The sequence below is a fragment of the Mustela nigripes genome, chromosome 2, assembly GCF_022355385.1.
Source record: "Mustela nigripes isolate SB6536 chromosome 2, MUSNIG.SB6536, whole genome shotgun sequence".
Lineage (NCBI taxonomy): Eukaryota > Metazoa > Chordata > Mammalia > Carnivora > Mustelidae > Mustela > Mustela nigripes.
This window is the reverse complement of record NC_081558.1, coordinates 219,267,036-219,278,856: the sequence shown is the minus strand read 5'-3', so window position 1 is coordinate 219,278,856 and position 11,821 is coordinate 219,267,036. Positions and strand designations below refer to the sequence as shown.

Here is an 11,821-nt window from a genome sequence, read left to right as displayed (position 1 = left end):
TGGGTGGCTCAGTGGGTTGAGCTGCTGCCTTCGGCTCAGGTCATGATCTCGGAGTCCTGGGATCGAGTCCCGCATCGGGCTCTCTGCTCGGCAGAGAGCCTGCTTCCCTCTCTCTCTCTCTGGCTGCCTCTCTGTCTACTTGTGATTTCTCTCTGTCAAATTAATAAATAAAATCTTTAAAAAAAAAAAAAAAAAGTGGGACACGTAAGCATTTAGAAAGTATAACTTTCAGAAGCATCTGACTGTCCTTACAAATATAAAGAGAAATCCTATTATGCCGATAACAGCTGAAAAATCTGTTCCAAAAAGTATAAAGAAATATACAGTGACATCTGGGCATTTCCTTAAACGTTGTTGTTAGAGTTGCGTGGACTAGAACTTTTCAAAGGTTTTGGACGCAGGACCCCTTCACACTCTCAGAAATCAGAAGAGCTTTTGTTTGTGTCTGTTTTTATCGATGAACATTTACCGTATTAGGAATTAAAACGGTGAAATTTTTAAATGTTTAATTCACTCAAATTTGTTTATAATAAACTATGTCAACATAAATATATTTTAATTTAAAAGAATAAGAGACTTCCAGAGCCAAAAACATTCAGTGAGGACAGGTGCTGTCTTCCTCCCCGGCTTCGCAGCAAACCGTCGGCTCGAGTCCCCGCTGCTTCGGCGTCCCGCCTCTTCCAACGCGTGGCTCCGTGGCGCCGACAGGCGAACCGAACCGGCTACAGCCGTGGAAGAGGGCGGAGTGTTCGGGCAGCCCTTCCAGACCGGGCGGCCGCCCTCCGCACCACGCCCCCAAACAAGGCGGCGGCGCTTTCTCACAGGCTGGGAGCAACGCCGAGCCTAAAACCGCACCAGTGAGTTGTCGTCCTGTTGGGTCACAGCCCGATGGTCTGTATTTTGAAAGATCTTGTCTCCTGCGCACAAATCTGCAGCATGATACACTTATCCTCCTAAGGTTGACACGTTCCATTACATAATATCAAAAACTGACAGTAATATTGCCGCTGATCTCATCAAAAAAGTTTAAGTAATGAGAGGCTGTCCTGCTCGTGTGCCGATAAGTTTTATATAACCTTAATTTTTGTTCAAAAGCCCAAGCATGGTCATCGGCCATAAACTGACCCTTGTTCTCGTCCACCATACACCCGTCCGGCGCCTGCGGTTCGTCCAGCACCCATTTCTCCAGTAAACACGGATCCTGCCATGACAGCGGCCGTTCACTTTGCAAGTCAGGGCGCAGGAGGCCTGTCCCTCCCAGCAGGCCCCGCGGCTCTGCCAGGCGCTTCCCATCTCCTCACGTGGACTACTAGAAAGACGGGTCTTCAAGGGTCGAGACTTGGGAAAATTAAGTTTTACCGTTTCATCAAGGAAGGACACTTGTAAGTGGAAGTGGCCCCTATCTCTGCTGCTGACCGGGGGCGGGGGCCTGGCCTTGACGAAGCGGCCAGCGTTGCTTTCTACCACCAGGGCAAACACAGAGAACGGAAATGACCCCTCAGCATCCTGCGAACACAGACCTCCTTCGCAGGCGCCCAGGAACAAAAGGTCTCAGGGACCCCCAGAGGACGCACACTGGCAGATTACTTCTGGAAGGAAACCCAGAAAATGGACCGTAGAAAGCACCTGGTGGGGGCGTCACGCACACTCACGCTCACTCACGCTCACTCACACTCACTCACTCCAGCCCACATTTCCTTTGAACTAGTTCACTTCTCGGCCCCTGTACCCGCATTACTTGTTAAAAAAAACAGTGTGCAAAGCTGTCAGTGGAGAAACAGAGCTAACCTGGCCGCGGGCAGCTGAAACATTAGCGAGTACCCAGTGGGCACTCAACAATTACGGGATGCACGAATATATACACATAACAACTACCAAAAAACAGAGTGCCAAGAATCCCACAGGTGAGAACACGTGTGATGACACCTCCAGGAAAGCGGCCACGTCAGAGATGATCAGGAAAAGCTCAAAATAAGAAGGGATTTGGGCTGGGCTTTGATGGATGGGAAGAATTTGTAGACCCGAGAACTCTAACATATCACAAAGTGTGCAGGAGGCACAGCCAATGTTCACTGATGTAAAAGCAACGTCAGGTCACCATTGTGAAAACTAAGAATTCCATCACAGTCACAGACATTAAGGACGTGGAACCAGGAAGAAAGCTTTGTGCAGAAGCCCCTTCCTCTGCACCCACAGAGCCTTCCCCTTCCTGCTCGCCCGCCTCCAGGCTGAGGCCCTGCACTAACAAAATGCAGGAAAACAAGAAACAGACTAAAGGTAAAGCCTGTCAACAGTCCCACTGCCCACAGAGGGACAAAGGCACAGGAGCGGGACAACGGTCGCCAACTGCGCACCCAGTTCCTTTCTGAGCCACTGCAGGCGCCTCAGACAAAGCACGAACCCGACACCAACATCCGGGTTTGAAAGCCCCGAGGGGGTGCGCCGTACCAACACGAGCTGTGAGCCATCCGGAAGGTAACTGGACACTGCAATAGGTAAACGAGCAGTGTTTGGGAATTAATTGTTTTCTAAAGTCTAATAATCTCATTTTCACCCACAGACACTCTCCCAGGCCGACGTGTGAGTCCACGCGTGTTCGCGGTGGGGGCCACGGCTGTCTAGGAAGAGCGGGACATCCCACCTTTACCCTCTTCTTCCTAAGAAGGATGAAACAGCCGGGGAAGTTGGGGGGCAAGACCAGAGCTGTGCATTATCTCCCTCTGGGGAGCTCCTAACATAAAGCCAACAAACCTGCCCTCGAGGAAAAAAATCAGTGTATTCTGAGACCAGAAGCCCCCCAAGGGCTGACCCCAATGACAGCGGTCAATGATGACGATCCAGTGGGACCACACGTGAGTCGTGAGCAAAGGCAGGGCCACATTCGCAGCCAGTCCCGACCGGTGTGCAGGGCAAGGGAAGCCGTGCGGGGTTTTCCGATTACCCAAGCCCCTACCACGACCCGTCTCCGGCGGGCAGCACTTGGTCTGTTACTGTCCTCGGCCCCCTCAGCCGCCTCGCCGTGCCGACCCTACATTCCATGCACGTCTCCTTCGGAGAAGTCCCCCTAACGGACACCCCTTTACCCTGAATTATTAGTCTGTCTCCCGCACACACGGTGGGGGGCACGGGAGGCTCCGGACAAAGGCCCCGCTGACGACTTCTACTTGATCGAAACACAGAAACGATGACAGGACTCCCGTGGGCGGCTTCAGGACCTGCTCCCTTAGCGAAACCTTCCTTGAACCGCGTCCATAAAACACCTCCCGAGGTTCGAGGCCCGTTCCCGTACTCTCTCGTCCGACGGAACCCCCACAAGAACCACGGACGTCCGCACGGCCGCTGCGCCCCTCCTCGGACAGCTGGCCAAACCCAGGTTCAGAGCCGCCGTCCTCCGGCGAAGTTCCGGGGCACGTACCGGCTGCCGCCGAGATGCGTGAAGACGCCGAGGGCCGGCCTAAGACGCGGCCGTGGCCGCAAACCGTCTCCGAGTCCACCGGGAGGCCGGCCGGCATCCACACAGGCCCCGCGCAAACGGACAAAGCCGGCGTCAGAGGTGTGGGGACCCCCGGGGAACAGGGCCAAGTGCCGCTGTGCCTGAATCGTCACTGACCTATTTGGGCCAAAAGAAAGGTGTCAGGCGAGTCTAGAAGCTGGGACGCAGGCCAGGCTCCGGCCTCCTGGCACAGGGCACTCTGTCCTCTCTTCCCAAGGCTCTGCTCACGGCCTTCTCGGCCGAGCTGGCTTTCCCGCTGCTCTCGGCCGGCAGCCTGACAGCCTCACTCGGCTCGACAGCCCGCGCACACGCCACCAAGGGGACAGCGCAGCCGCGGGCAACGAAGCGCGCCTCTCACCCAGTACCTGTTCCCACCGACCGGTCACCAAGTCTTAAAGGACCCGCTCTCCTGTCCGCTCCTGGAAAGCCTCCAACGTGCAACCGCAAGACGAGGAGCGCTGAGGGCACGGGGAAGGCCGCGGAGGGGTCGGGAGCCATCTGCAAAAACTCGTGAGACGTCGCAGCCTGATGGGCAGGTGGCCGCGTGGCCGGGAGCAAAGGTGCGCACCTCCGGCCGGAACGGCCCTCACGGGAGCCCCGCAGGCCTCTCCAGAGCCTTCTCCCAGCCACCACGGCCTACGCGCTCGCTTCACGGACACGTGCCACAAGGCAGAACCCGAAAACGCCCAGCGCCCGGCTCAGACGGGCTGCAAGCGGGTGCCGCACCCTCGGACGGGGACGGGGGCGGGGACAACCGCGCCCTCCACTCCGAGCTCCATGGGGGTTCGATGCCGGAGTCCAAGGGGCACACACCGGGACGGCCCTTTCAGAAATTCTCTGCCCCAACCCCAAACCTGAAGGACAGCTGGGCTCTGAGGACTGGGACGCTGGAAACTGAAAATGCTCTTAAGGCTCCAACACGGAGTTAACCATGGAGACGTGTTTCCTCCAGGGCCACCGGCTGCCCTGAACACCGGGGGCAACGCCTCCAAACACAAGCTCAGGACCCAGGTCTCGGGGAGGGTCGTCTGGAGGCCGCGGCCACCGACCTCTGACGCACCTTACTGCAGCCTCTTTCCAACAGACCAGCACTCGCCGAGCTTTCCCCGAACGTTGTAAATGTTCCAGAAACGGGGCAACAAGCCCGTGCGAAGTGCCCAGGGCTCTGCATGTGATCTTCCGGCCTGAACGAGGCGGACGCGCAGGTGCTGGTCCAGCACGGGGCACACGGACAGCCTGGCTGCAGGCAGCTCCCAGGGCCTGGGCCGGCCCCTCGGGAAGCCCTGACCCACCTCCGAAGCTGGGAGCACCGCGCCCGGCTCCGACCCGCACGGCCCTTCCTGTCCCACTCACGTGCTCGCGGCCACACGCAGGGCCCGGTGACCCGCCTGGAACCCAAAGGCTGGCGCGGAAGGGGGTGGTGGGGTCCAGATCTCCGGCTGAGGGCCAGGCAGGGGTCCCAGGGGGAGGGCCGGAGGGGGACCCCGGCCGGGTCTGAAGTCCCAGGGTCCCCACCGGGTGGGATCTGGGGTCCCGGGGCCAGGGCCGAGGGGAACGGGTGGGGAAGGTGTGTGTGTGTGCGCTGGGGCCCGGCGTGAGGGCGGGCGTCCCCGGTCGGGGTCAGGGGTCCCGGTCGGGGTCAGGGGTCCCGGTCGGGGTCAGGGGTCCGCAGTGAGGCCTGGGCGGGGGCCTGGGGTCAGGGCCAAGCAAGGGTACGGGGGGGTCCGGGGTCAGGGCCGGGCCGGGCTGGGTCCAACTCGCCGGCTCCGGGGTGAGGACGGGGTCCCGCGGGCAGGGCAGGGCCGGGGTCCGGGGTCCGGGGTCCGGGGTCCGGGCCGCTCACCTTCCGACAGCTCCAGCTCCAGCTCGGCCAGGCTCTCCCGCACCTCGGCGGGCAGCGGCACCGCCTCCAGCGGACACCCGCGGTCGGCCATGGCCCGCTCCGGCCGCGCCCCGCGGACGACCAGGCCGGACACGCCCGGGAAGGGCCGGGCCAGTGCCGGGCGGCGGCGCGGGCGGAGGCTACCTCGCTGCCCGCAGCCCGGCGACCCGCATCTGCCCGCGGGGAGCTGAGGCGGCGGGGTAGGGGCGCGGCCCGAGCGGCTCCGCACCGGCGCGGGCGCGAGCACGAGCGCGGGCGCGAGCAGGAGCGCGAGGACGAGCGCGGGAACGCCAGCCCGCGCGCCCGACCTCCCGGCGGGCCCTGCCACGGAGTGCGCGTGCGCGGCGGGGGGGGGCGCGCGAGCGAGTGCGCGTGCGCGGCCCTGCGTGGGCGGGGCTTGCCGCCGCCGGCCCGCCCAGCGACCCCGAGGGCTGCGGTCCGCCCCGAGGTGGCGGCGGGCGCCCCGCGAGCCCCGTTGGGAGAGGCGGGCGGGTCGGCGGCGGCCCCGGACGCTGTGCAGCGGGGCTGGGCACTGCCCGCCGCCGAGGCCGGGGTGAGGACGGGGTGAGGCGCCGCTCTCCGCCGGGCCGGCCCCCCCCGCAGCCCCCTGCGCCCCGGACCGCGGCTGCGGCGCCGGCGGGGACGCGCGGGGCCCCGGGCTTCGTGCGTGTTCGCGCGCGTCCTTTTCCGGGCGCGGCCGGGGTGAGCCCCGCGGCCGCTGCGGACCACGCGGGGACCCCGGGAGCCCCGGGGCGCGGCAGGGGCGTGTGTCCGCCCTGGAGCCGCCGCAGCCGGGCCCGAGGGACCCCGACCCCGCGCCCCGCGACGGGCCAGGCCGGCCGGAGCCCCGCGGGGACCCTCCGCTCCCGGGTCTGGAGCCCGAACGCGGCCTCCGCGCAGGGAGAAGCCGGCGGCGGCGGGAGGGACCCGGGAGCGCGGCGGAGGTCGCCGGTGGGGACGCGCGACGGCAGCCGCCCGCGAGGGTGTGCGGCCCGGGGCCCTCGGGGCGCCGCCGAAGCCCCGGAGAAGGACGGGGGCGCCGGGTGGCTCGGCCCGGCAGGGCCCGACTCCGACCTCGGCTCCGCCCTCAGTCCCGGGGTCCTAGTTCGAGGCCTGCGCGGGGCGCCGCGGGCGGCGTGAAGCCGACGTTAAAAAGTTAAATAAAAGAAAACTGGGGCGCCTGGTCAGTCTTCGTTTGAAGTCAGGAGGCCGGGGTCCGGGACCGAGGCCTGCGTGGCCCCTGCTCCGGGGGGGTCTGCTCCCTCCCTCCGCTGTGCTCCCCTGCTTACCGTCTCTCGGTCAACAAAATAAATAAAAATCTTAAAAAATAAATGGAAATGTAAAAGGAATAGAAAAACAACGGGTAGCGGATGGCTAGCAGTGGATGGCGGGTCTTCGGTTGCGGGTCAAGAAACCGTCTGCCACGCTGAGATGACAAAGACCAGGGCCAGGCCCAGAGAAATACCTCAAAGATGGTGAACTCCCGACCAAGGCAGTTCTGTTATGCCGGGTGTGGGGCCCTGGCTGGGAAAAGCTGGGGCCATGACCCGGGTTGCAGGTGTTTGGTATCTCGCTAGATGCCATCAAAGGTTTGCACTCCCCAGCCTACCCATGTGCCTTCCCTCTCCCTATGTAGCAAGCACTCCTTCCCCCGCCTGCCGGACCGACGCCTCTAACACAGTTATTTGGGGGCATAATTTAGTTGGAAGCATGAGAAAGAAGGGGAACCCTAGTCCCCTCCCCCTCAGAAGGACTGGAGCACAGACAAGGTGGCTTACCAGGAGTTTGTCTCTGGAGGCCAGAAGTCAGAACAAGACAGCATGGGGGCACCTGGCTGGCTCCGTCGGAAGAGCATGGGATTCTCCGTCTAAGGGTCATGAGCTAGAGCCCCATGTTGGGGGTAGACATTACTAAAAAAAATAATAATAAGTTTAAAGAAAAAAAGGACAGCATGTGTGGGTCCTGCTGTGAGCTCTGAGAAGTCTCACTCCTCTCCCCCAGCTTCTGGTTCGCTGGCCGTGGTCAGTGTCCCCCGGCTTGTGGATGTGTGACACCCTTGTATGTCTTCATAGTCACATGCCTTTTCCCCTCCACGCGTGTCTGTTTCTGTGTCTGAATTTCCCCTACTTAGGGGGACACCAGTGATAGGGAATTAGAGCCCACCCGGAGGAATTCCTCTGAACTGGATCCTCTGCAAAGACCCAGGTACTCAGGGTTAGTACTTCAACCTCCTCTTCTGAGAGGGGGCGGAGATACCATTCAACCCAAACAAGCTGGAAGACCAGCCAACATGTACTTCCAGGAACTGGAAAATTTGTGTGGGCCTGGATTATGAGTGTGTTTGATGAGTGCTGGTCCCCAATACATTTAACTCACCAGCATGACCCTTGCAGAAATCGGAAAGGAGCTGGAATGTCAATACAAAATTGGGCAGAAGACAAATGTAGTGACCCGAAGGGGCCCCTGCCCCCAGTGTTCACAGCAGTGACGCCCACAACAGCCGGACTGTGGGAAGAGCCCGGACGTCTGTCGGCAGATGCACGGACAGAGAAGACAGGGTTCGTCTACACGACGGAATGTGACTCCGCCATCAGAAAGGGAGACGTCCTGCCCTTGGCATCGGCGTGGATGGAACCGGAGGGGACTGTGCTGAGCGAAGTCGGTCCGTCAGAGAAAGACAATTATGTGATCTCTTTGATATTTGGAATTTAAGAAAGAAAGCAGATGAACATAGAGGAAGGGAGAGAAAAATAAAACAAGACAAAATCAAACAGGAGACAAACAATAAGAGACTCTTAACTCGAGGAAACGAACCGAGGGTGGCTGGAGGGAGTGAGGGGGTGACTGGGGACGGGCATTAAGGAGGCATGCGATGTGATGAGCCCTGGTGTCAGGTGCAACCGATGAATCATTGACCTCTACCTCTGAAACCAGTAATACACTCCATGTGAATTAACTGAATTTAAATAAATTAAGAAAATAACATTGGCTGGAAGGAGTTACTGGCTCACAAGCAATCTTCTATGATGCGGGTTTTAAGACCTGCGCAAACAGGGTATGAACTTGCTGAAGGGGTGCTGCGGGCATGACGGGGTATCCAGAGCCACGTAACAAATGACTGCACACTTAGTGGCTTGACACAACAAGAATCTCTCTTGGAGACCCCTTTACTCACATGCCTGACGGCTGATGTTGGCCCCCAGGTTGTGGTTGTGGGACACGTGGACCAAATACAGAGTTTTGTCCGAAGGCCATGTTGACGACTGCATCGTCCCGCTCGGTCAAGAACAACATGGTCACCAGCCAGATGAGCTGGAGACCTTGGTGAGAGGCAGCTGCTCCACAGGGACTAAGAAGTCCTCTGAAGATGAGGGTGTCGCTCTCGCCAGCAAGAACGACCGGAGACACGGAGTGACAAGCTTGCGAATCTTTATTGTTCTCTCCTTACCCGGATCTTTACCCCTGTCTGTATCCCCTCTCCTCCCATCAGCAGACGGTACACGTGAAAGGAAGCCTGATAGCATGATAGAAAGCACGCAGTGTCCTCGGGCTCCCTGTGCTGGGCATAGCCGATCATCGTTCAGGTGGTGCGCAGGTCCTCTGTCTGGCCGCAGGCGCAAGCGCCATGTTGTCTGCTATGTACGTAGCCGCCCCCGACATCAGGGTCCTGCGGCGCCGTCCCAGTTTGGGGCACCCGGCGGTCAGCGGTGTCCCACAGGGCAGCCTTCTGAAAGTAAAAGACAACCCCGCACCCGGTGCCTTCAACAATTAGAAAGCCGGACACCGTTGGACTGCTTCCGGTTCCAGAAGCAGCGTGTGCCACCCCTGGAACCCAGCTCTGACTCAAATACCGAGTGAGCTGGAGAACTTGAGCTCTGAGAAGAACCCAGAACTCCGAGACCCACACACTTGGACCATCATCGTGGTGTCCTGTTAGCGTGCCCCGTAAGGGGGCAGTAATGGATGGAGGCCATCGCAGGTGTCTAGCTGGTGGTACTGGCGGTTATTGGTGGTGGGCATCAACGCAACGTGGGGTTTCTGGCATGTCCCACAAGGAGATTCACAATTCAGGGCTCGGGGTTCATGCCATACTACTTGGAGCAGAGAATTTATATGTCTTTTGGGGCAAAAAAATATCCTATGCTGGTTTGCTGCTGAGCTCAGATAGAGAAGGAACACCCGACCTTGGGGCACTCAAGTCACCACGCAGCCGAAGTTGCCCGTTGAGACGGGCTGTCGAACTTAGGAAGTCACGACGTCGGCTGGGCCCAGCAGTAACCCATCCTAAGCAGTACACCACGACTCAGCAGGAGAAGGTATAGAGGTCCCAGGGGAGCCCAGACCGCGTGGCATCCGCTGCTGTTCTTTGAGAGCTGCTCTGGTGTTCCACGGCCATCACGTCCGCGGGACCGTTATGACCCACGGACAAAGGCGCAAACGTCTTGAGCTTGGTTCCTAAATGGGCTGGCTTGTGAGTTCAAAATGAAAACAGACAGCATGTAGGACGGTGTGGGACGGTGTGCCCTCCCATAAGGCAAAGCTCCTAGTCATTTACCTTTTTTTTTTTTTTTTAATGTAATGAGCAAACCAAGATGAGAATATATATGACTCACGGGCAGTGTTGGGTGACCTGGGGGACTGGTTGGGGCCGGAGTGAAAATAAGAGCGGCGTGCGACAAAGCGGTCTGTGATGGAAGCCTGAGGGCAGGTTCGGAGAGGCACCGTGCGGGGTGGTCTCTGGATAAGATGCGAACGTCCACGGGCATCCCAGAAAGAAGGACGAGACAGCCAGGTGGACAGAATGCGCCCGCCGCTATGTCGGGCAGCAGTTCTCACCGGCAACCCGAGTCCTGGCACTACAAGCACAAGGACGAGGTGACAGCGGATGATGTTCTGCTCCTGGACCCAGCGGTGAGGGTTCTCTGACCAAAGCTGAGCTTTGCTCAAAGTCGCTGCTGCTCAATGTCCAGCCTGCCCACAAAAGACCAGTGCTGAGCTCCCGCGGGGCTCCTGACCTTGAGAAGGGCCATCAGGCAACTTCCGTCTGGGAAGAGCCGCTCCTTCCCACAGCAGCAGACTCACGTTCTCTGTGTCAGTTTGGCTTCGTGCCCACAAATACAGGCAGCAAGGGTTTGCGGACGTGTGCTGCTCGGGCACAGGACCCGCGCGGGGCATCATGAGGCAGGACTCACTCACCGCAAAGGAGGTGCAGGACTGCACACTGCGCGGCACACGGGCAGGGAGCACAAGGCCTGCTGCCTGGCAGAGCACTGGGACAGCCAGCCAGAGGCACGGCCGAAGCGTCAGAGCCGGACTGGTACTCTGCAAAGACAGGGCGCCTTCCAGACCTTTACGGCACTGTGATCCCCATGGGAGGGAGGCATGAGCAGAAACCCAAGGGCTGGAAACAGGAGTGGTCCACTTCCCACCGCCCCCGGCGGTTCCCCAGGGAACTCTATGCTTCCTGTCGTCCCGAGTGCAGACTACAGGGTTAGAGGTCCTGGACCCCCCCAAAGGACACTCACCAGGAACATATCAACTATTCACTGGCCTGTGAACTACAGAGGGCTGGAAACTGCGGGTCAGAAGGAGTCAGCGTCCTGGCGGTGAAGGTAGAGCTGCTCTTGCATTCACGACACGATGGGGAAGAGCCGGTGGAGCCCCGGTGACCCGTGTGGGTGCGTCTTGCTGCTGCTTCACTGTGACTAAGAAACAAAGAGTTACACTCCCTGGAGAAGATCCCTGCACCGTGTGCTCACTGCGGGCGAGTCTACCACAGCCAGGACACAGGGGCGGCCCAGGGTCCGGCGACGGAGGACGGATAAAGAGGCGGTAAGCGTTCACGGTGGGGTTGCTCTTGGCCATTGAAAAAGAACAGAACTCGCCTGCGCGTCTGTGTGGCTGGAGCCGCAGCGCTTTATGCTAAGCAGCAGCATCCCGCGTCCGGCAGGGAGGGACCCGTCAGCTCTCGCTGACTCGCGGGGTCTGGAAACAAACCGAAGACGGGAGGAATCGGCCCAAAAGCACAAAGAACTGGTGGCTGCCGGGGAGAGATGGGGGGTCGGGGGGGGCGACGCGGCACGGGCTGCCGCTGACGAGCGGGTCACGGGCGTGAGAACCGCAGCGGGGGGAGGCGGTCACACCCACGAGCGCGGGTGACGGCGCGTGGTGATGGCACTGCTGCACGACCCCGTACGGACTGGGACCGCTGCGCTCTGCGCCCGCAGCTGCTGCCACACTGCGTGTCGACCGTCCTTCGAGGAAAAAGGAAAACATGGGGGCCGCGGGCTGGCGCCAGCAGTGGAGTCTGTGACTTGACCCTGGGGTCATGAGTTCAACCCCCACGTGGGGCAAGAAGCCTACCTAAAAAAGAAAGTAAAAACAAACAAAAAGAAAAAAATTAAAAGGTAAAATGAAAAGTTAACAAAAATGCATTAGAAATAAAA

General features: G+C 59.8%; 1 protein-coding gene across 9 annotated transcripts in view; it reads right to left on the bottom strand.

Moving 5' to 3' along the window:
- Positions 1–5,688, bottom strand: part of DIP2A (disco interacting protein 2 homolog A) — an 88,722-nt gene extending 83,034 nt beyond the window's left edge. For 5 of the 9 annotated variants that reach the window (XM_059392578.1, XM_059392575.1, XM_059392580.1 and 2 more), the window contains exon 1: positions 5,337–5,685. In XM_059392578.1, coding sequence (XP_059248561.1) covers positions 5,337–5,427 — 91 coding nt within the window. In that variant the 5' untranslated portion in view covers positions 5,428–5,685. Of the gene's footprint in view, positions 1–5,336 lie in introns of all 9 variants that reach the window. The other 4 variants (XM_059392582.1, XM_059392584.1, XM_059392583.1 and 1 more) reach the window with 3 other exon arrangements.
- Positions 5,689–11,821: the final 6,133 nt, after the last annotated feature.